The sequence below is a fragment of the Oncorhynchus mykiss genome, chromosome 22, assembly GCF_013265735.2.
Source record: "Oncorhynchus mykiss isolate Arlee chromosome 22, USDA_OmykA_1.1, whole genome shotgun sequence".
Classification (NCBI taxonomy): Eukaryota; Metazoa; Chordata; class Actinopteri; order Salmoniformes; family Salmonidae; genus Oncorhynchus; species Oncorhynchus mykiss.
In genome coordinates this window covers 51,059,254-51,085,922 of record NC_048586.1, presented here as the reverse complement: position 1 = coordinate 51,085,922, position 26,669 = coordinate 51,059,254, and the positions used below count along the sequence as shown (strand labels likewise).

The following is a 26,669-nucleotide window of genomic DNA, read 5'->3' as shown; positions in this document are numbered from 1 at the left end:
ATCTATAAAATACCAGAAGTAAAATATGCCTTCCACGGTGTCCTGCCAGGATCAAAAATGTTTCATGGCGGATGAATAGAAGAAAAAAAAACGCGTTTGTTGTTTGAGAACGAGGCGAGCAGAAGTCTGGGCGAAGACGAGGTTGAGTAGACTCGTTTTGAATTTCCAATCCTTGTCCCCCCTTATACCCACAACGCTGTAGCTACACAGTCAGACTAGAGAGGGCTATGTAAAGAGGTAGACTACCCTAAATCATGAGAATTGTTTGACTCAACCAGATAATTCTCCTTTACTAGCTAAGCTAGCCAAACAAGCTAACGATAGCTAGCTTGCTATACAGACATTTTAATCCAACATGGCGCTTTAAAGAACGTTTTATGACCAAGATCAGGGATGATGATTTGTTTGGGTAACTAGGAGACTCTACTCCTGCAATTCATCAAAACAATCACAAACGACTCTTGTAGAAATGGCCCCAGAGTCTAGCATTGAATAAAGCGTCTTACTGTGCACCAGCTGTCTTCCTTATGGTTAACTAGCTAGCAATCTATAGATCCAGTGACCATTCTGAAAATGCCAATGAATGGATTTGCAATTACAATACTGATTGATGACGACACACTTGCACCCAATTAAATACCTGTACCTGGTCACTCTAATAGGGTTATATTTGTTTGTGTATGTAGCTAGTTAGCTGTCTGTCTGCTTGGGAGATGGAGGAGCAGGAGAGAGCTATGGAAGAGGATGCTCTGGACTCAAAGCCTCCACTGACCACTGAAGAGGATGAGCCCAAACACACCGTCCTCCACGGGTCTCATATCACTGAAACACAACAGGTGGGACTTAAATATGAGTTGGTGGGACTTGACCCTATGAGTCGGTGAGACTTGACCCTAGGAGTCGGTGAGACTTGACCCTATGAGTCGGTGAGACTTGACCCTATGAGTCGGTGGGACTTGACCCTAGGAGTCGGTGGGACTTGGCCCTAGGAGTCGGTGGGACTTGACCCTATGAGTCGGTGGGACTTGACCCTATGAGTCGGTGGGACTTGACCCTATGAGTCGGTGGGACTTGACCCTATGAGTCGGTGAGACTTGACCCTATGAGTCGATGAGACTTGACCCTAGGAGTCGGCGGGACTTGACCCTAGGAGTCGGCGGGACTTGACCCTATGAGTCGGTGAGACTTGACCCTATGAGTCGGTGGGACTTGACCCTAGTAGTCGGTGGGACTTGGCCCTAGGAGTCGGTGGGACTTGACCCTATGAGTCGGTGGGACTTGACCCTATGAGTCGGTGGGACTTGACCCTATGAGTCGGTGGGACTTGACCCTATGAGTCGGTGAGACTTGTCCCTATGAGTCGGTGGGACTTGACCCTAGGAGTCGGCGGGACTTGACCCTAGGAGTCGGCGGGACTTGACCCTATGAGTCGGTGAGACTTGACCCTATGAGTCGGTGGGACTTGACCCTAGTAGTCGGTGGGACTTGGCCCTAGGAGTCGGTGGGACTTGACCCTATGAGTCGGTGGGACTTGACCCTATGAGTCGGTGGGACTTGACCCTATGAGTCGGTGGGACTTGACCCTATGAGTCGGTGGGACTTGACCCTATGAGTCGGTGAGACTTGTCCCTATGAGTCGGTGGGACTTGACCCTAGGAGTCGGCGGGACTTGACCCTATGAGTCGGCGGGACTTGACCCTATGAGTCGGCGAGACTTGACCCTATGAGTCGGCGAGAGTTGGCGAGACTTGACTCCACCCACTCCACCAGATCTCCAGACCACCCACTCATCCACTTCAAGTGGGTGGAGTGGATGGTCTGGGCAGGAGATCATGTGGAGTGGGCAGTGGGCAGGAGATCATGTGGAGTGGTGGAGTGGGCAGGAGATCATGTAGAGTCGGTGGGACTTGACCCTATGAGTCGGTGGGACTTGACCCTAGGAGTCGGTGGGACTTGACCCTAGGAGTCGTTGGGACTTGACCCTAGGAGTCGGTGGGACTTGACCCTAGAAGTCGGTGGGACTTGACCCTAGGAGTCGGTGGGACTTGACCCTAGGAGTCAGTGGGACTTGACCCTAGGAGTCAGTGGGACTTGACCCTAGGAGTCAGTGGGACTTGACCCTAGGAGTCAGTGGGACTTGACCCTATACGTTTCTAAATGATTTGTGATGAGAAAGAATAATACAGTGCAGATATCAGGAGACCAAATCAATGGCAATTAGCATAATCACATGCATTGTGTTCCAGGAGCCCAGGGAACCTGCACCTGAAGAGAAGGAGACGAAGCCACAGTTCTCAGAGCTGCTTGTTATCAACAGCCTAGCTCCTCCAGACAGCTGGGAACCAGTCCACACTGATATCAAACTTGAGGAACTGACAAAGACAGAAATGCTGATACTGTCACAGACAGAGAATCAGGCAGCGATACAGACACAGACATTATCACAGACAGATGAGTTTATCATACTTGATCAGAATGGACAGCCCCTACAGTGTGAACGCATGGTGAGTAGAGAGGGTTTCACAAGAGCATAGAAACAGGTCCAGGCAGCTGCCAAATGGTACCCTGGTGATCCCAGATCTGTTTATGCTGAATAGCCAACTTGTTATAGCCTGGTTGGCTAGTCATCACAAACACATCTGGCAGCATCAGGCTAGACTAGTCAATTCATTTTTGTTCCATGCTTCTTAAAAACAGGCTATGAACTGTTGGGTTTACGGTCTTCGTGTACCCTAAACATCTTTGCTCCCCTAGGTGCTAGTGACCAGTCAGTCAGACAACGGAGAGATGTATGTTATCCCCTCTAATCAGCTAGGAGGGGCTCAGGTGTTACTTCCTAGAGGACACCTACTGGACATCATAGACCCTACAGGTATTATTAACCTGAACTCACCTGCTTCTACAGATACCAGCACCCTATTCCCTATTATAGTGCACCCTATTCCCTATTATAGTATTACTATTACTACTTTTGACCAGAGCTGGCCTACAAATGACTTCAGGTCAGACTGTTGTGTGGGGCGATCGACAGAGCAGCAGAATTAAATTCAGGATGAGTCGTCAGGCAAACAGAAGTCTGCATTTTTGACGTTCCCTCTGGAAATATATTAGTTATTATATTCTATTTCTTGTTAGACAATGTCAAGGAATTTTAACAGAAATTGCTCAAATTCCTTGTACAGTGTTTGGTGCTACAGAATTGAATAGAACACTATCTCTATCAGAGGAGGCTGGTGAGGGGAGGAAGGCTCATAATAATGTCTGGAACGGAGCAAATGGAACGGCATCAAACACATGGAGACCAATGTGAAACCATGGAGACCAATGTGAAACCATGGAGACCAATGTGAAACCATGGAGACCAATGTGTTTGATGTATTTGATCCCATTCCACTAATTCCGCTCCAGTCATTACCACGAGCCAGTCCTCCCCAATTAAGGTGCCACCAGCCTCCTGTGCTTTCTATAGTTTGGTGTATGAAGCTGAGATTGTCTGATCTGTTTAGGATCCTGCGGGGAGAAGACTGCTGATGAGAAAGAGCTTCACACCATCACGTTAACAGCTGTTACGGATGACAGCGGCAGTTTGACTACAGTACCATCGGCTGTTACGGATGACAGAGGCAGTTTGACTATAGTACCATCGGCTGTTACGGATGACAGAGGCAGTTTGACTATAGTACCATCGGCTGTTACGGATGACAGCGGCAGTTTGACTATAGTACCATCGGCTGTTACGGATGACAGAGGCAGTTTGACTATAGTACCATCGGCTGTTACGGATGACAGCGGCAGCTTGACTACAGTAGCATCGACTGTTACGGATGACAGAGGCAGTTTGACTACAGTAACATCGGCTGTTACGGATGACAGCGGCAGTTTGACTACAGTAACATCGGCTGTTACGGATGACAGCGGCAGTTTGACTACAGTAACATCGGCTGTTACGGATGACAGCGGCAGTTTGACTACAGTACCATCGACTGTTACGGATGACAGCGGCAGCTTGACTACAGTAACATCGGCTGTTACGGATGACAGCGGCAGTTTGACTACAGTAGCTGCGGCTAAGAGCTCGGCACAGAGGTGGGCTCACATCTTCTTAGTGTTACACTCGGTAACTGTTTAAGGATTATTGGGTTCATTTGACAATAGATGTAACTGTTACTGTCCCTCTTCCCATGTTACTGTTGTGTGTAGCTCTCAGGTCTGTTTCACCTCTCTGAAACCTCTCCCAGCCAACGCCCCCAACTGGGCCCTGAGGCTTCATAATGCTGAGGTACGTCTACCAACTGGGCCCTGAGGCTTCATAATGCTGAGGTACGTCTACCAACTGGGCCCTGAGGCTTCATAATGCTGAGGTACGTCTACCAACTGGGCCCTGAGGCTTCATAATGCTGAGGTACGTCTACCAACTGGGCCCTGAGGCTTCATAATGCTGAGGTACGTATACCAACTGGGCCCTGAGGCTTCATAATGCTGAGGTACGTCTACCAACTGGGCCCTGAGGCTTCATAATGCTGAGGTACGTCTACCAACTGGGCCCTGAGGCTTCATAATGCTGAGGTACGTCTACCAACTGGGCCCTGAGGCTTCATAATGCTGAGGTACGTCTACCAACTGGGCCCTGAGGCTTCATAATGCTGAGGTACATCTACCAACTGGGCCCTGAGGCTTCATAATGCTGAGGTCCGTCTACCAACTGGGCCCTGAGGCTTCATAATGCTGAGGTACGTCTACCAACTGGGCCCTGAGGCTTCATAATGCTGAGGTACGTCTACCAACTGGGCCCTGAGGCTTCATAATGCTGAGGTACGTCTACCAACTGGGCCCTGAGGCTTCATAATGCTGAGGTACATCTACCAACTGGGCCCTGAGGCTTCATAATGCTGAGGTACGTCTACCAACTGGGCCCTGAGGCTTCATAATGCTGAGGTACGTCTACCAACTGGGCCCTGAGGCTTCATAATGCTGAGGTACGTCTACCAACTGGGCCCTGAGGCTTCATAATGCTTAGGTACGTCTACCAACTGGGTCCTGAGGCTTCATAATGCTGAGGTACGTCTACCAACTGGGCCCTGAGGCTTCATAATGCTGAGGTACGTCTACCAACTGGGCCCTGAGGCTTCATAATGCTGAGGTACGTCTACCAACTGGGCCCTGAGGCTTCATAATGCTGAGGTACGTCTACCAACTGGGCCCTGAGGCTTCATAATGCTGAGGTACGTCTACCAACTGGGCCCTGAGGCTTCATAATGCTGAGGTACGTCTACCAACTGGGCCCTGAGGCTTCATAATGCTGAGGTACGTATACCAACTGGGCCCTGAGGCTTCATAATGCTGAGGTACGTCTACCAACTGGGCCCTGAGGCTTCATAATGCTGAGGTACGTCTACCAACTGGGCCCTGAGGCTTCATAATGCTGAGGTCCGTCTACCAACTGGGCCCTGAGGCTTCATAATGCTGAGGTACGTATACCAACTGGGCCCTGAGGCTTCATAATGCTGAGGTACGTCTACCAACTGGGCCCTGAGGCTTCATAATGCTGAGGTACGTCTACCAACTGGGCCCTGAGGCTTCATAATGCTGAGGTACATCTACCAACTGGGCCCTGAGGCTTCATAATGCTGAGGTACATCTACCAACTGGGCCCTGAGGCTTCATAATGCTGAGGTACGTCTACCAACTGGGCCCTGAGGCTTCATAATGCTGAGGTACGTCTACCAACTGGGCCCTGAGGCTTCATAATGCTTAGGTACGTCTACCAACTGGGTCCTGAGGCTTCATAATGCTGAGGTACGTCTACCAACTGGGCCCTGAGGCTTCATAATGCTGAGGTACGTCTACCAACTGGGCCCTGAGGCTTCATAATGCTGAGGTACGTCTACCAACTGGGCCCTGAGGCTTCATAATGCTGAGGTACGTATACCAACTGGGCCCTGAGGCTTCATAATGCTGAGGTACGTCTACCAACTGGGCCCTGAGGCTTCATAATGCTGAGGTACGTCTACCAACTGGGCCCTGAGGCTTCATAATGCTGAGGTACGTCTACCAACTGGGCCCTGAGGCTTCATAATGCTGAGGTACATCTACCAACTGGGCCCTGAGGCTTCATAATGCTGAGGTACGTCTACCAACTGGGCCCTGAGGCTTCATAATGCTGAGGTACGTCTACCAACTGGGCCCTGAGGCTTCATAATGCCGAGGTACGTCTACCAACTGGGCCCTGAGGCTTCATAATGCTGAGGTACATCTACCAACTGGGCCCTGAGGCTTCATAATGCTGAGGTACGTCTACCAACTGGGCCCTGAGGCTTCATAATGCTGAGGTACGTATACCAACTGGGCCCTGAGGCTTCATAATGCTGAGGTACGTCTACCAACTGGGCCCTGAGGCTTCATAATGCTGAGTTACGGATACCAACTGGGCCCTGAGGCTTCAATAATGCTGAGGTATGTCTACCAACTGGGCCCTGAGGCTTCATAATGCTGAGTTACGGATACCAACTGGGCCCTGAGGCTTCAATAATGCTGAGGTATGTCTACCAACTGGGCCCTGAGGCTTCATAATGCTGAGGTACGTCTACCAACTGGGCCCTGAGGCTTCGTGATGCTGAGGTACGGATACCAACTGGGCCCTGAGGCTTCATAATGCTGAGGTACGGATACCAACTGGGCCCTGAGGCTTCATAATGCTGAGGTACGTCTACCAACTGGGCCCTGAGGCTTCATAATGCTTAGGTACGTCTACCAACTGGGTCCTGAGGCTTCATAATGCTGAGGTACGTCTACCAACTGGGCCCTGAGGCTTCATAATGCTGAGGTACGTCTACCAACTGGGCCCTGAGGCTTCATAATGCTGAGGTACGTCTATCAACTAGGCCTTGAGGCTTCATAATGCTGAGGTATGGATACCAACTGGGCCCTGAGGCTTCATAATGCTGAGGTACGGATACCAACTGGGCCCTGAGGCTTCATAATGCTGAGGTACGTCTACCAACTGGGCCCTGAGGCTTCATAATGCTGAGGTACGTCTACCAACTGGGCCCTGAGGCTTCATAATGCTGAGGTACGTCTACCAACTGGGCCCTGAGGCTTCATAATGCTGAGGTACGGATACCAACTGGGCCCTGAGGCTTCATAATGCTGAGGTACGGATACCAACTGGGCCCTGAGGCTTCATAATGCTGAGGTACGTCTACCAACTGGGCCCTGAGGCTTCATACACTAAACTGCATTACACTGCTCCCAACCTAACACATTCTAACACATCAAATCTAATTTTATTTGTCACATGCGCCAAATACAACAGTAGACCTTACCGTGAAATGCTTACTGACAAGCCCTTAACCAACAATGCAGTTTTATGAAAAATAAGAGTTAAGAACAGATGTACTTAATAAACTAAAGTAAAAAAATAGAGCAACAATAAAATAACAATAACAAGACTTTATACACAGGTTAGTCGAGGTAATTTGTACATGTAGGTAGGGGTAAAGTGACTATGCATAGATAATTAACAGCGAGTAGCAGCAGTGTAAAAGGGGCGGGGGGGGGTCAATGTAAATAGTCCGGTGGCCATTTGATTAGATGTTCAGCAGTCTTATGGCTTGGGGGGTAGAAGCTGTTCAGATGCCTTTTGGACCTAGACTTGGCGCTCCGCTACCTCTTGCCGTGCGGTAGCAGAGAGAACAGTCTATGACTTGGGTAACTGGAGTCTTTGACAATTTTTAGGGCCTTCCTCTGACACCGCCTGGTATAGAAGTCCTGGATGGCAGGAAGCTTGACCCCAGTGATGTACTGGGCCGTTAGCACTACCCTCTGTAGTGCCTTGCGGTCGGAGGCCGAGCAGTTGCCATACGAGGCAGTGATGCAAGCAGTCAGGATGCTCTCGATGGTGCAGCTGTAGAACCTTTTGAGGATCTGAGGACCAATGCCAAATCCTTTCAGTCTCCTGAGGGGGAATAGGTTTGTCCTGCCCTCTTCACGACTGTCTTGGTGTGTTTGGACCATTCTAGTTTGTTGGTGACGTGGACGCCAAGGAACTTGAAGCTCTCAACCTGCTCCACTACAGCCCCGTCGATGACAATGGGGTTGTGCTCGGTGCTCCTTTTCCTGTAGTCCTCTCCTTTGTCTTGATCACATTGAGGGAGAGGTTGTTGTCCTGCCACCACACGGCCAGGTCACTGACCTCCTCCCTATTGGCTGTCTCGTATCATCAGCAAACTTAATGATGGTGTTGGAGTCGTGCCTGGCCATGCAGTCATGGGTGAACAGGGAGTACAGGAGGGGAATAAGCACACAACCCTGAGGGGCCCCTGTGTTGAGGATCCCTTGTGTTGAGGATGTGTTGTTACCTAACCTCACCACCTGAGGGCGGCCCTTCAGGAAGTAAGGGACCACCCCCCTGAAATGTACAAAAATTAATGGGAACATATTGGCACTGTACGAACCATATACACGGTGTCCAATACCACTCAATTGGACGTTGTTTCATTCAAAGTTGATTGCAAATGCCATATGGCAAATGCCAAGTGTAACACTGCAAAAATCTAATAGATGGCAATTGCGCTCCACCGTAATTTTTCATATTGCAAATGTAACACAAGTAAAGACCCAAGAGTAAAATTTTTAAAATATGAACTATTTGTCAACTTATCACCCTCTTAAAAAAGTGCTTTCTGGACAGTTTTTTGAAATTCTTTTGATTTTTTTGTCAATTACACATGTATCAACATACTTTAGTCATATTTTATTATCATCATTTTTTTTTTTACTTGTCCATAAGGCATATGTTTTGTCCATTTGCAATATGATTTCATAGAAAGTCAAAAGTCGAAAATGTGAGAGAAAAAATTCAAAAACGTATCAAAAATGACAAAAATTTGAAAATTCTATAAAACGGAAATCGAATGTCAGAGAGACTTCGTTCGATGACTTCCCGGAAGATCCTGCCCTGCCGCACGGCCCGACGCCGTCCGCAAATTTTAGAAGCGTTGGAGGACGTCTAGTAAGGGACCGTACATTTGCAATGTGGACTTTCTCACTAACCATATGGCAAATGTCAAAATGTTCCCTTAAGGTATGTTGACACCCTAAGACACGTTGACACCCTAAGACACGTTGACACCCTAACACACATTGACACCCTAAGACACAGCTCTGTTGCCTGAGGATGCTAACAGGAAAGGCTTGTGATAGTTAGCGTCCTCAGGCTTATAGCTTTGCACATTTCTGGGAAGGAAGGGCCTCAACAGTCCTCCATGTTGACTCTTTGATTTCTTCTTGTCCTCCTTTTCTCTCTCTGTCTCTGTCTATCCCCTCTCTCTCTGTGTCTCCTGGAGCAGAAGATAGGTGACTCATACCGTGGCTACTGTAACACCGACACAGAGCTGGAGACCATCCTCCTGCTCCACAAGCAGCAGACCAACAGTGTGTTTGGGACACGCCAGTCCCCCTCCCCTGCCAAGCCTGCCAGCCGTCTGATGTGGAAGTCCCAATACGTACCTTACGATGGCGTCCCTTTTGTCAATGCAGGTATACAGTCACAGTACTGGTTCAGTAGTCTACGATGGCGTCCCTGAACATAAACCTGGTATGCATCTCCAGGCCTCTGATACGTGCCTTTGGAACATCTACATTTAAAGTCTAATACATCTATTGAATATAGACCATCACAATAAAGCCATGGTTTCTTTTAGGCAGATATAAAGAAACATGATATGAACATGTATATATATATCTGTAAGAATCTGTATGTAATCTGGCTATAGACTGTAGACTTGTTAATTTATCAGACTAGATACTGTATGTTATCTGGCTATGATAATCAGACTAGATACTGTATGTTATCTGGCTATAGACTGTAGGCTTGTTCATTTATCAGACTAGATACTGTATGTTCTCAGACTATAGACTGTAGGCTTGTTCATTTATCAGACTAGATACTGTATGTTATCTGGCTATAGACTGTAGGCTTGTTCATTTATCAGACTAGATACTGTATGTTATCTGGCTATAGACTGTAGGCTTGTTCATTTATCAGACTAGATACTGTATGTTATCTGGCTATAGACTGTAGGCTTGTTCATTTATCAGACTAGATACTGTATGTTATCTGACTATAGACTGTAGGCTTGTTCATTTAGTAGACTAGATACTGTATGTTATCTGGCTATAGACTGTAGGCTTGTTCATTTATCAGACTAGATACTGTATGTTCTCAGACTATAGACTGTAGGCTTGTTCATTTATCAGACTAGATACTGTATGTTATCTGGCTATAGACTGTAGGCTTGTTCATTTATCAGACTAGATACTGTATGTTATCTGGCTATAGACTGTAGGCTTGTTCATTTATCAGACTAGATACTGTATGTTATCTGGCTATAGACTGTAGGCTTGTTCATTTATCAGACTAGATACTGTATGTTATCTGGCTATAGACTGTAGGCTTGTTCATTTATCAGACTAGATACTGTATGTTATCTGGCTATAGACTGTAGGCTTGTTCATTTATCAGACTAGATACTGTATGTTATCTGGCTATAGACTGTAGGCTTGTTCATTTAGTAGACTAGATACTGTATGTTATCTGGCTATAGACTGTAGGCTTGTTCATTTAGTAGACTAGATACTGTATGTTATCTGGCTATAGACTGTAGGCTTGTTCATTTATCAGACTAGATACTGTATGTTATCTGGCTATAGACTGTAGGCTTGTTCATTTATCAGACTAGATACTGTATGTTATCTGGCTATAGACTGTAGGCTTGTTCATTTAGTAGACTAGATACTGTATGTTATCTGGCTATAGACTGTAGGCTTGTTCATTTATCAGACTAGATACTGTATGTTATCTGGCTATAGACTGTAGGCTTGTTCATTTATCAGACTAGATACTGTATGTTATCTGGCTATAGACTGTAGGCTTGTTCATTTAGTAGACTAGATACTGTATGTTATCTGGCTATAGACTGTAGGCTTGTTCATTTATCAGACTAGATACTGTATGTTATCTGGCTATGATAATCAGACTAGATACTGTATGTTATCTGGCTGTAGGCTTGTTCATTTATCAGACTAGATACTGTATGTTATCTGGCTATAGACTGTAGGCTTGTTCATTTATCAGACTAGATACTGTATGTTATCTGGCTATAGACTGTAGGCTTGTTCATTTAGTAGACTAGATACTGTATGTTATCTGACTATAGACTGTAGGCTTGTTCATTTATCAGACTAGATGTATGTTATCTGGCTATAGACTGTAGGCTTGTTCATTTAGTAGACTAGATACTGTATGTTATCTGACTATAGACTGTAGGCTTGTTCATTTAGTAGACTAGATGTATGTTATCTGACTAGATACTGTATGTTATCTGACTAGATACTGTATGTTATCTGACTAGATACTGTATGTTATCTGACTAGATAGGCTTATAAGTCCTCTGCCATTATTTTATATTATATGATTTTCTAGGAAGAACAATATAATTGAACTTATATGACTAAAATTGAAACCATATTTTTCCTATTCTGGTACGAGAAACGAATGAAGGAGAGAGAGAGAGAGAGAGAGAGAGAGAGAGAGAGAGAGAGAGAGAGAGAGAGGGGGGAGATGGACACTCACAGTGGTGAGATATTCTGTAGCTAGAGGAATGAAGGAGAGGAGAGAGAGAGAGAGAGGAGATGGACACTCATACATGCTTTTAACAAGTAATAAAGCCTTATACCTGCAGGCTTTCAGGAAAGTGTTACCAATGTAATAACTAGATCATATGAATGAATGGTTTGTCAGACCATATTCAGAGTTATAATGGAGGGTAGCCGGATAGGGTAGCCTAGTGGTTAGAGCGTTGGGCTAGTAACCGGAAGGTTGCAAGTTCAAATCCCCGAGCTGACAAGGTACAAATCTGTCGTTCTGCCCCTGAACAGGCAGTTAACCCACTGTTCCTAGGCCGTCATTGAAAATAAGAATTCGTTCTTATCTGACTTGCCTAGTTAAATAAAGGTAAATATATATTCAGAGTTATAATGGGAACCAGGTCATATTCAGAGTTATAATGGAAACCAGGCCATATTCAGAGTTATAATGGAAACCAGGTCATATTCAGAGTTATAATGGAAACCAGGTCATATTCAGAGTTATAATGGAAACCAGGTCATATTCAGAGTTATAATGGAAACCAGGTCATATTCAGAGTTATAATGGAAACCAGGTCATATTCAGAGTTATAATGGTTTATCAGGTCATATTCAGAGTTATAATGGTTTCTCAGGTCATATTCAGAGTTATAATGGTTTCTTAGGTCATATTCAGAGTTATAATGGAAACCAGGTCATATTCAGAGTTATAATGGTTTCTCAGGTCATATTCAGAGTTATAATGGTTTCTCAGGTCATATTCAGAGTTATAATGGAAACCAGGTCATATTCAGAGTTATAATGGAAACCAGGTCATATCTACTTTCTCCATCTGTATCCAGGCAGTAGAGCTATAGTGATGGAATCATCCTCCTTTCTCCATCTGTATCCAGGCAGTAGAGCTATAGTGATGGAATCATCTACTTTCTCCATCTGTATCCAGGCAGTAGAGCTATAGTGATGGAATCATCTACTTTCTCCATCTGTATCCAGGCAGTAGAGCTATAATGATGGAATCATCTACTTTCTCCATCTGTATCCAGGCAGTAGAGCTATAGTGATGGAATCATCTACTCTCTCCATCTGTATCCAGGCAGTAGAGCTATAGTGATGGAATCATCTACTCTCTCCATCTGTATCCAGGCAGTAGAGCTATAGTGATGGAATCATCTACTCTCTCCATCTGTATCCAGGCAGTAGAGCTATAGTGATGGAATCATCTACTCTCTCCATCTGTATCCAGGCAGTAGAGCTATAGTGATGGAATCATCTACTCTCTCCATCTGTATCCAGGCAGTAGAGCTATAGTGATGGAATGTCAGTATGGTCCAAGGAGGAAAGGCCTCCAGCCCAAGAAGACTGCAGAGCAGAACATCAGTCCGAACATTGATTACAAAGCTACATGCCCTGCCAGGTAGACACGCATCCACACAAACCCCATCTATCAATGCTAACAGAACAATATGCTACCAACTCTGTGGAGATAAGAGCTGTGTGTTTTTCAGTTAGTATTTTCTGACATTGCTCTCATTCTTCAGGATCTATATCAAGAAGGTGTGTAAGTTTCCTCAGCACCGGGTGCCTACGGATCCTAACGTAGACAAGAGGGTTGTTCGTCAGGAACAGGAGAAAGCCTTCTTCAACCTCCGGAAGACCCTGTGGGACGTGGGCGGAGTCCTGAGGCATTGATGGATTCTGCTATTTACACTTGGATTTTATATATATTATTAAAGTTCCTTGCGGATGCTCAGCCCGTATGGGCTTATAACACACTGAATGTTTAAATAAGTAAACCTTGTGGTTGATTGACATCGGTTCCTTTGTTTATTCTCTCCCGTTAACAGGTACTATATGCAGCTCCCCACCCAGAAAGCTCACCTCTATCATGACATGGAGGCTCTCCTCCTGCCTCCTCCTCCAGACCTCCTCTTCCTCCCCATGGAGGAGGAGGTGAAGCAGGAGGAGGAGGAGGAGGAGAGGGGATGTGTCTGTGATGAAGGTGCGGAGGATGGTGGAACCATGCCATCTCGTCTCCACCCCAGGGTGGCAGAGAAGATCAGGGAGTTGGTGGAGCAGGGGTACCATCAGGTGTACCAGGTCCGCAAACAGCTCAGGTAAGGAGGCCCTCAGGGACCATATCAAACAGCTCAGAGTAGGAGGCCCTCAGGGGCCGTATCAAACAGCTCAGGTAAGGAGGCCCTCAGGGACCATATCAAACAGCTCAGAGTAGGAGGCCCTCAGGGGCCGTATCAAACAGCTCAGGTAAGGAGGCCCTCAGGGGCCGTATCAAACAGCTCAGAGTAGGAGGCCCTCAGGGGCCGTATCAAACAGCTCAGGTAAGGAGGCCCTCAGAGTAGGAGGCCCTCAGGGACCATATCAAACAGCTCAGAGTAGGAGGCCCTCAGGGGCCGTATCAAACAGCTCAGAGTAGGAGGCCCTCAGGGGCCGTATCAAACAGCTCAGGTAAGGAGGCCCTCAGGGGCCGTATCAAACAGTTCAGAGTAGGAGGCCCTCAGGGACCATATCAAACAGCTCAGAGTAGGAGGCCCTCAGGGGCCGTATAAAACAGCTCAGAGTAGGAGGCCCTCAGTGGCCGTATCAAACAGTTCAGAGTAGGAGGCCCTCAGGGACCATATCAAACAGCTCAGAGTAGGAGGCCCTCAGGGGCCGTATCAAACAGCTCAGAGTAGGAGGCCCTCAGGGGCCGTATCAAACAGCTCAGGTAAGGAGGCCCTCAGGGGTCGTATCAAACAGCTCAGGTAAGGAGGCCCTCAGGGACCATATCAAACAGTTAACCTCTATCATGGTCCCCAGTATTACCACTGTCCCTGGTGTTGACCTCTATCATGGTACCCAGTATTACCACTGTCCCTGGTGTTAACCTCTATCATGGTCCCCAGTATTACCACTGTCCCTGGTGTTAACCTCTATCATGGTCCCCAGTATTACCACTGTCCCTGGTGTTAACCTCTATCATGGTCCCCAGTATTACCACTGTCCCTGGTGTTAACCTCTATCATGGTCCCCTGTATTACCACTGTCCCTGGTGTTAACCTCTATCATGGTCCCCTGTATTACCTCTATCATGGTCCCCTGTATTACCTCTATCATGGTCCCCAGTATTACCACTATCCCTGGTGTTAACCTCTATCATGGTCCCCTGTATTACCTATATTATGGTCCCCAGTATTACTACTGTCCCTGGTGTTAACCTCTATCATGGTCCCCTGTATTACCTCTATCATGGTCCCCAGTATTACCACTGTCCCTGGTGCTAACCTCTATCATGGTCCCCAGTATTACCACTGTCCCTGGTGCTAACCTCTATCATGGTCCCCAGTATTACCACTGTCCCTGGTGTTAACCTCTATCATGGTCCCCAGTATTACCACTGTCCCTGGTGTTAACCTCTATCATGGTCCCCTGTATTACCTCTATCATGGTCCCCAGTATTACCACTATCCCTGGTGTTAACCTCTATCATGGTCCCCAGTATTACCACTGTCCCTGGTGTTAACCTCTATCATGGTCCCCTGTATTACCTCTATTATGGTACCCTGTATTACCACTGTCCCTGGTGTTAACCTCTATCATGGTCCCCAGTATTACCACTGTCCCTGGTGTTAACCTCTATCATGGTCCCCAGTATTACCACTGTCCCTGTTGTTAACCTCTATCATGGTCCCCAGTATTACCACTGTCCCTGGTGTTAACCTCTATCATGGTCCCCTGTATTACCTCTATCATAGTCCCCTGTATTACTACTGTCCCTGTTGTTAACCTCTATCATGGTCCCCAGTATTACCACTGTCCCTGGTGTTAACCTCTATCATGGTCCCCAGTATTACCTATATTATGGTCCCCAGTATTACTACTGTCCCTGGTGTTAACCTCTATCATGGTCCCCAGTATTACCACTGTCCCTGGTGTTAACCTCTATCATGGTCCCCTGTATTACCACTGTCCCTGGTGTTAACCTCTATCATGGTCCCCAGTATTACCACTGTCCCTGGTGTTAACCTCTATCATGGTCCCCAGTATTACCACTGTCCCTGGTGCTAACCTCTATCATGGTCCCCAGTATTACCACTGTCCCTGGTGCTAACCTCTATCATGGTCCCCAGTATTACCACTGTCCCTGGTGTTAACCTCTATCATGGTCCCCTGTATTACCTCTATCATGGTCCCCAGTATTACCACTGTCCCTGGTGTAAACCTCTATCATGGTCCCCAGTATTACCACTGTCCCTGGTGTTAACCTCTATCATGGTCCCCAGTATTACCACTGTCCCTGGTGCTAACCTCTATCATGGTCCCCAGTATTACCACTGTCCCTGGTGCTAACCTCTATCATGGTCCCCAGTGTTACCACTGTCCCTGGTGTTGACCTCTATCATGGTACCCAGTATTACTACTGTCCCTGGTGCTAACCTCTTATCATGGTCCCCAGTATTACCACTGTCCCTGGTGTTAACCTCTATCATGGTCCCCAGTATTACCACTGTCCCTGGTGTTAACCTCTATCATGGTCCCCAGTATTACCACTGTCCCTGGTGTTAACCTCTATCATGGTCCCCTGTATTACCTATATCATGGTCCCCAGTATTACCACTATCCCTGGTGTTAACCTCTATCATGGTCCCCTGTATTACCTATATTATGGTCCCCAGTATTACTACTGTCCCTGGTGTTAACCTCTATCATGGTCCCCAGTATTACCACTGTCCCTGGTGTTAACCTCTATCATGGTCCCCAGTATTACCACTGTCCCTGGTGCTAACCTCTATCATGGTCCCCAGTATTACCACTGTCCCTGGTGTTAACCTCTATCATGGTCCCCAGTATTACCACTGTCCCTGGTGTTAACCTCTATCATGGTACCCAGTATTACCACTGTCCCTGGTGCTAACCTCTATCATGGTCCCCAGTATTACCACTGTCCCTGGTGTTAACCTCTATCATGGTACCCAGTATTACCACTGTCCCTGGTGCTAACCTCTATCATGGTCCCCAGTATTACCACTGTCCCTGGTGTTAACCTCTATCATGGTCCCCTGTATTACCTCTATTATGGTACCCTGTATTACCACTGTCCCTGGTGTTAACCTCTATCATGGTCCCCAGTATTACCACTGTCCCTGGTGTTAACCTCTATCATGGTCCCCAGTATTACCACTGTCCCTGGTGTTAACCTCTATCATGGTCCCCAGTATTACCACTGTCCCTGTTGTTAACCTCTATCATGGTCCCCAGTATTACCACTGTCCCTTGTGTTAACCTCTATCATGGTCCCCTGTATTACCTCTATCATGGTCCCCTGTATTACTACTGTCCCTGGTGTTAACCTCTATCATGGTCCCCTGTATTACCTATATTATGGTCCCCAGTATTACTACTGTCCCTGGTGTTAACCTCTATCATGATCCCCAGTATTACCACTGTCCCTGGTGTTAACCTCTATCATGGTCCCCAGTATTACCACTGTCCCTGGTGCTAACCTCTATCATGGTCCCCAGTATTACCACTGTCCCTGGTGTTAACCTCTATCATGGTCCCCAGTATTACCACTGTCCCTGGTGCTAACCTCTATCATGGTCCCCTGTATTACCTCTATCATGGTCCCCAGTATTACCACTGTCCCTGGTGTAAACCTCTATCATGGTCCCCAGTATTACCACTGTCCCTGGTGTTAACCTCTATCATGGTCCCCAGTATTACCACTGTCCCTGGTGCTAACTTCTATCATGGTCCCCAGTATTACCACTGTCCCTGGTGTTAACCTCTATCATGGTCCCCAGTATTACCACTGTCCCTGGTGTTAACCTCTATCATGGTCCCCAGTATTACCACTGTCCCTGGTGTTAACCTCTATCATGGTACCCAGTATTACCACTGTCCCTGGTGCTAACCTCTATCATGGTCCCCAGTATTACCACTGTCCCTGGTGTTAACCTCTATCATGGTCCCCAGTATTACCACTGTCCCTGGTGTTAACGTCTATCATGGTCCCCAGTATTACCACTGTCCCTGGTGTTAACCTCTATCATGGTCCCCAGTATTACCACTGTCCCTGGTGTTAACCTCTATCATGGTCCCCTGTATTACCTCTATCATGGTCCCCAGTATTACCACTATCCCTGGTGTTAACCTCTATCATGGTCCCCTGTATTACCTATATTATGGTCCCCAGTATTACTACTGTCCCTGGTGTTAACCTCTATCATGGTCCCCAGTATTACCACTGTCCCTGGTGTTAACCTCTATCATGGTCCCCAGTATTACCACTGTCCCTGGTGCTAACCTCTATCATGGTCCCCAGTATTACCACTGTCCCTGGTGCTAACCTCTATCATGGTCCCCAGTATTACCACTGTCCCTGGTGTTAACCTCTATCATGGTCCCCAGTATTACCACTGTCCCTGGTGTTAACCTCTATCATGGTCCCCAGTATTACCACTGTCCCTGGTGTTAACCTCTATCATGGTCCCCTGTATTACCTCTATCATGGTCCCCAGTATTACCACTATCCCTGGTGTTAACCTCTATCATGGTCCCCTGTATTACCTATATTATGGTCCCCAGTATTACTACTGTCCCTTGTGTTAACCTCTATCATGGTCCCCAGTATTACCACTGTCCCTGGTGTTAACCTCTATCATGGTCCCCAGTATTACCACTGTCCCTGGTGCTAACCTCTATCATGGTCCCCAGTATTACCACTGTCCCTGGTGCTAACCTCTATCATGGTCCCCAGTATTACCACTGTCCCTGGTGTTAACCTCTATCATGGTACCCAGTATTACCACTGTCCCTGGTGCTAACCTCTATCATGGTACCCAGTATTACCACTGTCCCTGGTGCTAACCTCTATCATGGTCCCCAGTATTACCGCTGTCCCTGGTGTTAACCTCTATCATGGTCCCCTGTATTACCACTGTCCCTTGTGTTAACCTCTATCATGGTCCCCTGTATTACCTATATTATGGTCCCCAGTATTACCACTGTCCCTGGTGTTAACCTCTATCATGGTCCCCAGTATTACCACTGTCCCTGGTGCTAACCTCTATCATGGTCCCCTGTATTACCACTGTCCCTGGTGTTAACCTCTATCATGGTCCCCAGTATTACCACTGTCCCTGGTGTTAACCTCTATTATGGTCTCCTGTATTACCACTGTCCCTGGTGTTAACCTCTATCATGGTCCCCTGTATTACCACTGTCCCTGGTGTTAACCTCTATCATGGTCCCCAGTATTACCACTGTCCCTGGTGTTAACCTCTATCATGGTCCCCTGTATTACCACTGTCCCTGGTGTTAACCTCTATCATGGTCCCCAGTATTACCACTGTCCCTGGTGTTAACCTCTATCATGGTCCCCAGTATTACCACTGTCCCTGGTGTTAACCTCTATCATGGTCTCCTGTATTACCACTGTCCCTGGTGTTAACCTGTCTTCCTGTCTTGTTTCCTGTCCTGCCAGGCGGTTTGTGGAGCGGGAGATGTTTAAATCAGAGGAGGTCCCAGAGAGACATAACCTCTGCTACTTCCCAACCGTCAACGACATAAAGAACCACATCCACGAGGCCCAGAAGACCTTCCAGCAGGCTGGGGGGGTCACCACTGATACAACACAGGTAACTAGGAAGACCTTCTGAGGGGGGGTCACCACTGATATAACACAGGTAACTAGGAAGACCTTCCAGTTGGGGGGGGTCACCACTGATATAACACAGGTAACTAGGAAGACCTTCCAGTTGGGGGGGGGCACCACTGATATAACACAGGTAACTAGGAAGACCTTCCAGCTGGGGGGGGTCACCACTGATATAACACAGGTAACTAGGAAGACCTTCCAGCTGGGGGGGGGGTCACCACTGATATAAAACAGGTAACTAGGAAGACCTTCTGAGGGGGGGTCACCACTGATATAACACAGGTAACTAGGAAGACCTTCCAGTTGGGGGGGGTCACCACTGATATAACACAGGTAACTAGGAAGACCTTCTGAGGGGGGGTCACCACTGATATAACACAGGTAACTAGGAAGACCTTCCAGTTGGGGGGGGTCACCACTGATATAACACAGGTAACTAGGAAGACCTTCCAGCTGGGGGGGGTCACCACTGATATAACACAGGTAACTAGGAAGACCTTCTGAGGGGGGGTCACCACTGATATAACACAGGTAACTAGGAAGACCTTCTGAGGGGGGGTCACCACTGATACAACACAGGTAACTAGGAAGACCTTCTGAGGGGGGGTCACCACTGATATAACACAGGTAACTAGGAAGACCTTCCAGTTGGGGGGGGTCACCACTGATATAACACAGGTAACTAGGAAGACCTTCCAGCTGGGGGGGGTCACCACTGATATAACACAGGTAACTAGGAAGACCTTCCAGCTGGGGGGGGGGGGTCACCACTGATATAACACAGGTAACTAGGAAGACCTTCCAGCTGGGGGGGGGCACCACTGATATAACACAGGTAACTAGGAAGACCTTCTAGCTGGCTGGGGGGGGCACCACTGATATAACACAGGTAACTAGGAAGACTTTCCAGCTGGGGGGGGTCACCACTGATATAACACAGGTAACTAGGAAGACCTTCTAGCTGGCTGGGGGGGCACCACTGATATAACACAGGTAACTAGGAAGACCTTCCAGCTGGGGGGGGGGTCACCACTGATATAACACAGGTAACTAGGAAGACTTTCCAGCTGGGGGGGTCACCACTGATATAACACAGGTAACTAGGAAGACCTTCCAGCAGGCTGGGCTGGGGGGGGTTCACCACTGATATAACACAGGTAACTAGGAAGACTTTCCAGCTGGGGGGGTCACCACTGATATAACACAGGTAACTAGGAAGACCTTCCAGCAGGCTGGGCTGGGGGGGGTTCACCACTGATATAACACAGGTAACTAGGAAGACCTTCCAGCAGGCTGGGTGGGGGGGGGGGGTCACCACTGATATAACACAGGTAACTAGGAAGACCTTCCAGCTGGCTGGGGGGGGGGTCACCACTGATATAACACAGGTAACTAGGAAGACCTTCCAGCTGGGGGGGGGGGGGGGTCACCACTGATATAACACAGGTAACTAGGAAGACCTTCCAGCTGGGGGGGTCACCACTGATATAACACAGGTAACAATAAAGACTTTCCAGCTGGGGGGGTCACCACTGATATAACACAGGTAACTAGGAAGACCTTCCAGCTGAGGGGGGTCACCACTGATATAACACAGGTAACTAGGAAGACCTTCCAGCTGGGGGGGGTCACCACTGATATAACACAGGTAACTAGGAAGACCTTCCAGTTGGGGGGGGGGGGTCACCACTGATATAACACAGGTAACTAGGAAGACCTTCTAGCTGGCTGGGGGGGGCACCACTGATATAACACAGGTAACTAGGAAGACCTTCCAGCTGGGGGGGGTCACCACTGATATAACACAGGTAACTAGGAAGACCTTCCAGCTGGGGGGGGGCACCACTGATATAACACAGGTAACTAGGAAGACCTTCCAGCTGGGGGGGGGTCACCACTGATATAACACAGGTAACTAGGAAGACCTTCCAGCTGGGGGGGGGGGGTCACCACTGATATAACACAGGTAACTAGGAAGACCTTCCAGCTGGGGGGGGGCACCACTGATATAACACAGGTAACTAGGAAGACCTTCTAGCTGGCTGGGGGGGGCACCACTGATATAACACAGGTAACTAGGAAGACTTTCCAGCTGGGGGGGGTCACCACTGATATAACACAGGTAACTAGGAAGACCTTCTAGCTGGCTGGGGGGGCACCACTGATATAACACAGGTAACTAGGAAGACCTTCCAGCTGGGGGGGGGTCACCACTGATATAACACAGGTAACTAGGAAGACTTTCCAGCTGGGGGGGTCACCACTGATATAACACAGGTAACTAGGAAGACCTTCCAGCAGGCTGGGCTGGGGGGGGTTCACCACTGATATAACACAGGTAACTAGGAAGACCTTCCAGCTGGGGGGGGGGGTCACCACTGATATAACACAGGTAACTAGGAAGACCTTCCAGCAGGCTGGGTGGGGGGGGGGGGGGTCACCACTGATATAACACAGGTAACTAGGAAGACCTTCCAGCTGGCTGGGGGGGGGGGTCACCACTGATATAACACAGGTAACTAGGAAGACCTTCCAGCTGGGGGGGGGGGGTCACCACTGATATAACACAGGTAACTAGGAAGACCTTCCAGCAGGCTGGGTGGGGGGGGGGGGGGGTCACCACTGATATAACACAGGTAACTAGGAAGACCTTCCAGCTGGGGGGGGGGGGGGGGGGTCACCACTGATATAACACAGGTAACTAGGAAGACCTTCCAGCAGGCTGGGTGGGGGGGGGAGGTCACCACTGCTTCTTATGTGTTCCCAGCTCTTTCATCTAAAACGTGTTTTTCTCCTTGTCATGTGTGATGTTCGCTGCTTCACCTCCAGTGGACTGAAGTGGACCCAATGACTGTGACTCTGACCCTCACGCCAGCCCCTGCTGAAGGTAATGACTGGTCACCTCTAGTCACCGTGAAAGTCCAGCTCCAATAGTTATCTTACTAGCTCTGTTTTTCCCCAACTTTATTCAGTCTGTTCGGGTGCCTTCCAGAGAGTAGGAGTGTTGGAGGGGACTGACACGTTCATTCCTGAGGCCGTACAGCTCTTCAGCTCTCTCACCTCCCTGCAACCTAAGATCTTTGCCCAGCTACAGGTGAGAGGACTACTGTCTGATGTTCTGCGTGTGTCTTACACACTGATGAATTCCTATCCAATTGAATTGAATCAGACAGAGTTATATGTCTGTTTTCTTAGGCACTCGGCAAACCAACTGTCTGTTTCATTTCCAGGGTATCCAGCTCCAACCAGGCCTGTGTTCTTTTGACGGAGGTTTGTCTCAGTCGTCTACAGTCACTACAGACTTCCTGGAGCTGCCCAGCCCCCCACAGCCCCTCCTGGTCAGCCCCACACAGTTCCTCCAGTCCAGCCCCTCTCCGGGGGAAGCTATGACCCTAGCTGACCCCTCAGTGGTTCTGGGCATGGGTCAGGTGGTCATGGTGTCATCGTTAGGGGACGGACAGGTGGTCAGCGTGTCATCTCTAGGGGACGAGAGCGTGGGGACACACCAGATACTGTTGGAGGACGGACAGACCATCCCTTTCCAGATAGTGGCTCCTGCTAATATTGGTGAGACAGTCGGGAGTTGACCTGAGATACTGCTGCTGTTGACTTCCTGTGGTGTGTCTGTTGACTTCCTGTGGTGTGTCTGTTGACTTCATGTGGTGTGTCTGTTGACTTCCTGTGGTGTGTCTGTTGCGTCCCAAATAGCACCCTATTCCCTATATAGTGCACTACTATTGATGAGAGCCCTGATCGAAAGTATTGCACTATATATGGAATAGGATTCCATTTGGGTTGCAGGGAGTCTCAGGGCAAAGTCAGGAGTAGGTAACCATGGTGACTGGTACACTACAGATCACAGGCTGAGAGTCTCAGGAGTAGGTAACCATGGTGACTGGTACACTACAGATCACAGGCTGAGAGTCTCAGGAGTAGGTAGCCATGGTGACTGGTACACTACAGATCACAGGCTGAGAGTCTCAGGAGTAGGTAGCCATGGTGACTGGTACACTACAGATCACAGGCTGAGAGTCTCAGGAGTAGGTAACCATGGTGACTGGGTACACTACAGAGCACAGGCTGAGAGTCTCAGGAGTAGGTAGCCATGGTGACTGGTACACTACAGATCACAGGCTGAGAGTCTCAGGAGTAGGTAACCATGGTGACTGGTACACTACAGATCACAGGCTGAGAGTCTCAGGAGTAGGTAACCATGGTGACTGGTACACTACAGATCACAGGCTGAGAGTCTCAGGAGTAGGTAACCATGGTGACTGGTACACTACAGATCACAGGCTGAGAGTCTCAGGAGTAGGTAACCATGGTGACTGGGTACACTACAGATCACAGGCTGAGAGTCTCAGGAGTAGGTAACCATGGTGACTGGTACACTACAGATCACAGGCTGAGAGTCTCAGGAGTAGGTAGCCATGGTGACTGGGTACACTACAGATCACAGGCTGAGAGTCTCAGGAGTAGGTAACCATGGTGACTGGTACACTACAGATCACAGGCTGAGAGTCTCAGGAGTAGGTAGCCATGGTGACTGGTACACTACAGATCACAGGCTGAGAGTCTCAGGAGTAGGTAACCATGGTGACTGGTACACTACAGATCACAGGCTGAGAGTCTCAGGAGTAGGTAACCATGGTGACTGGTACACTACAGATCACAGGCTGAGAGTCTCAGGAGTAGGTAACCATGGTGACTGGTACACTACAGATCACAGGCTGAGAGTCTCAGGAGTAGGTAACCATGGTGACTGGTACACTACAGATCACAGGCTGAGAGTCTCAGGAGTAGGTAGCCATGGTGACTGGGTACACTACAGATCACAGGCTGAGAGTCTCAGGAGTAGGTAACCATGGTGACTGGTACACTACAGATCACAGGCTGAGAGTCTCAGGAGTAGGTAACCATGGTGACTGGTACACTACAGATCACAGGCTGAGAGTCTCAGGAGTAGGTAGCCATGGTGACTGGTACACTACAGATCACAGGCTGAGAGTCTCAGGAGTAGGTAGCCATGGTGACTGGTACACTACAGATCACAGGCTGAGAGTCTCAGGAGTAGGTAACCATGGTGACTGGTACACTACAGATCACAGGCTGAGAGTCTCAGGAGTAGGTAACCATGGTGACTGGTACACTACAGATCACAGGCTGAGAGTCTCAGGAGTAGGTAACCATGGTGACTGGGTACACTACAGATCACAGGCTGAGAGTCTCAGGAGTAGGTAACCATGGTGACTGGTACACTACAGATCACAGGCTGAGAGTCTCAGGAGTAGGTAGCCATGGTGACTGGTACACTACAGATCACAGGCTGAGAGTCTCAGGAGTAGGTAACCATGGTGACTGGTACACTACAGATCACAGGCTGAGAGTCTCAGGAGTAGGTAACCATGGTGACTGGTACACTACAGATCACAGGCTGAGAGTCTCAGGAGTAGGTAACCATGGTGACTGGGTACACTACAGATCACAGGCTGAGAGTCTCAGGAGTAGGTAACCATGGTGACTGGTACACTACAGATCACAGGCTGAGAGTCTCAGGAGTAGGTAACCATGGTGACTGGGTACACTACAGATCACAGGCTGAGAGTCTCAGGAGTAGGTAACCATGGTGACTGGTACACTACAGATCACAGGCTGAGAGTCTCAGGAGTAGGTAACCATGGTGACTGGGTACACTACAGATCACAGGCTGAGAGTCTCAGGAGTAGGTAGCCATGGTGACTGGTACACTACAGATCACAGGCTGAGAGTCTCAGGAGTAGGTAACCATGGTGACTGGTACACTACAGATCACAGGCTGAGAGTCTCAGGAGTAGGTAACCATGGTGACTGGGTACACTACAGATCACAGGCTGAGAGTCTCAGGAGTAGGTAACCATGGTGACTGGTACACTACAGATCACAGGCTGAGAGTCTCAGGAGTAGGTAACCATGGTGACTGGGTACACTACAGATCACAGGCTGAGAGTCTCAGGAGTAGGTAACCATGGTGACTGGGTACACTACAGATCACAGGCTGAGAGTCTCAGGAGTAGGTAACCATGGTGACTGGGTACACTACAGATCACAGGCTGAGAGTCTCAGGAGTAGGTAACCATGGTGACTGGGTACACTACAGATCACAGGCTGAGAGTCTCAGGAGTAGGTAACCATGGTGACTGGGTACACTACAGATCACAGGCTGAGAGTCTCAGGAGTAGGTAACCATGGTGACTGGGTACACTACAGATCACAGGCTGAGAGTCTCAGGAGTAGGTAACCATGGTGACTGGGTACACTACAGATCACAGGCTGAGAGTCTCAGGAGTAGGTAACCATGGTGACTGGGTACACTACAGATCACAGGCTGAGAGTCTCAGGAGTAGGTAACCATGGTGACTGGGTACACTACAGATCACAGGCTGAGAGTCTCAGGAGTAGGTAACCATGGTGACTGGGTACACTACAGATCACAGGCTGAGAGTCTCAGGAGTAGGTAACCATGGTGACTGGTACACTACAGATCACAGGCTGAGAGTCTCAGGAGTAGGTAACCATGGTGACTGGTACACTACAGATCACAGGCTGAGAGTCTCAGGAGTAGGTAACCATGGTGACTGGTACACTACAGATCACAGACTTCTATTAAAACTAAGATATACTAACTTGTTTTTCTCTTCCTGTTTGCTGTGTTCTATTCCTCAGCTCTGAACAGTCCAGTTGAGGTCAAGGAGGAGATGAGGACGGAGGAGGACACTGTCAACCCTGTAGATTGACACCAGGACCTACAGGGGTTGTACTCCAGGTACCCCAGGGTTGTGCTCCAGTGGTGTATCTCATTCCTCACAGGGGTGTATTCTTGGGGTGTATCTCGTTCCTCACAGGGGTGTACTTCAGCCCTCACAGGGGTGTATCTCATTCCTCACAGGGGTGTATCTCATTCCTCACAGGGGTGTATCTCGTTCCTCACAGGGGTGTATCTCATTCCTCACAGGGGTGTATCCCATCTTTACCATATACTTACTGTAAGAGCGGTTGGTTTTACCTCAGGACGGTCATGTTTATTGATCACGTTTATTGTACAATTGACTGAAAGTGCAATTTATCCAGTGTTTTCTCCTTGTTAATGCTTTCTGATATCATCACGAGGAACTTGTTTGCTATCGCTTTAAAATCATGGAATCCAACGAATATTGTATAATTACAGATTTAAAAATAAAAAAAGACAACTAGGAGAACCCTGGATGTATTAACTTAATATCATGTGTATATATTAGTGCGTAGGAAATGTCTTTTTAATAGATTAACCCTGTTGCATAGTCTTCTGAGATGATCATGTACTTCAATAAATGTTTATTTTATTTGTTTAAAT

The 26,669-nt window shown here is 48.1% G+C and overlaps 1 protein-coding gene and 2 long non-coding RNA genes across 52 annotated transcripts; 2 read left to right on the top strand and 1 right to left on the bottom strand.

Moving 5' to 3' along the window:
- carf (calcium responsive transcription factor) lies at nt 1-26,669 on the top strand. The gene is made up of 15 exons (XM_036959506.1): nt 1-141; nt 687-836; nt 2,247-2,504; nt 2,755-2,872; nt 3,507-4,086; nt 4,201-4,279; nt 9,348-9,537; nt 12,940-13,060; nt 13,185-13,328; nt 13,491-13,760; nt 19,127-19,280; nt 22,130-22,187; nt 22,273-22,394; nt 22,531-22,867; nt 26,003-26,669. Exons 2-15 carry the CDS (start codon nt 714-716, stop codon nt 26,071-26,073), a joined length of 2,625 nt encoding a protein of 874 aa, XP_036815401.1. The 5' UTR covers nt 1-141; nt 687-713; the 3' UTR covers nt 26,074-26,669.
- Nucleotides 14,322-19,103, bottom strand: LOC118943623. Of its 50 annotated transcripts, none has more exons than XR_005038944.1 (15): nt 18,966-19,103; nt 17,948-18,253; nt 17,728-17,818; nt 17,298-17,469; nt 17,083-17,230; nt 16,949-17,015; nt 16,753-16,838; nt 16,385-16,685; nt 15,863-16,231; nt 15,538-15,795; nt 15,256-15,384; nt 15,122-15,188; nt 14,969-15,054; nt 14,725-14,858; nt 14,322-14,657 (listed from the first exon to the last, which is right to left on the bottom strand). It is a non-coding gene; the product is annotated as an uncharacterized LOC118943623 (long non-coding RNA). The 50 variants fall into 50 exon arrangements; XR_005038910.1 differs by having other exon boundaries at nt 14,725-14,882; nt 14,969-15,188; nt 17,862-18,076; nt 18,120-18,253; XR_005038913.1 differs by lacking the exon at nt 18,966-19,103 and adding an exon at nt 18,254-18,390 and having other exon boundaries at nt 14,725-14,882; nt 14,969-15,188; nt 17,862-18,076; nt 18,120-18,210.
- LOC118943624 lies at nt 22,874-24,267 on the top strand. The gene is made up of 2 exons (XR_005038956.1): nt 22,874-23,128; nt 23,183-24,267. It is a non-coding gene; the product is annotated as an uncharacterized LOC118943624 (long non-coding RNA).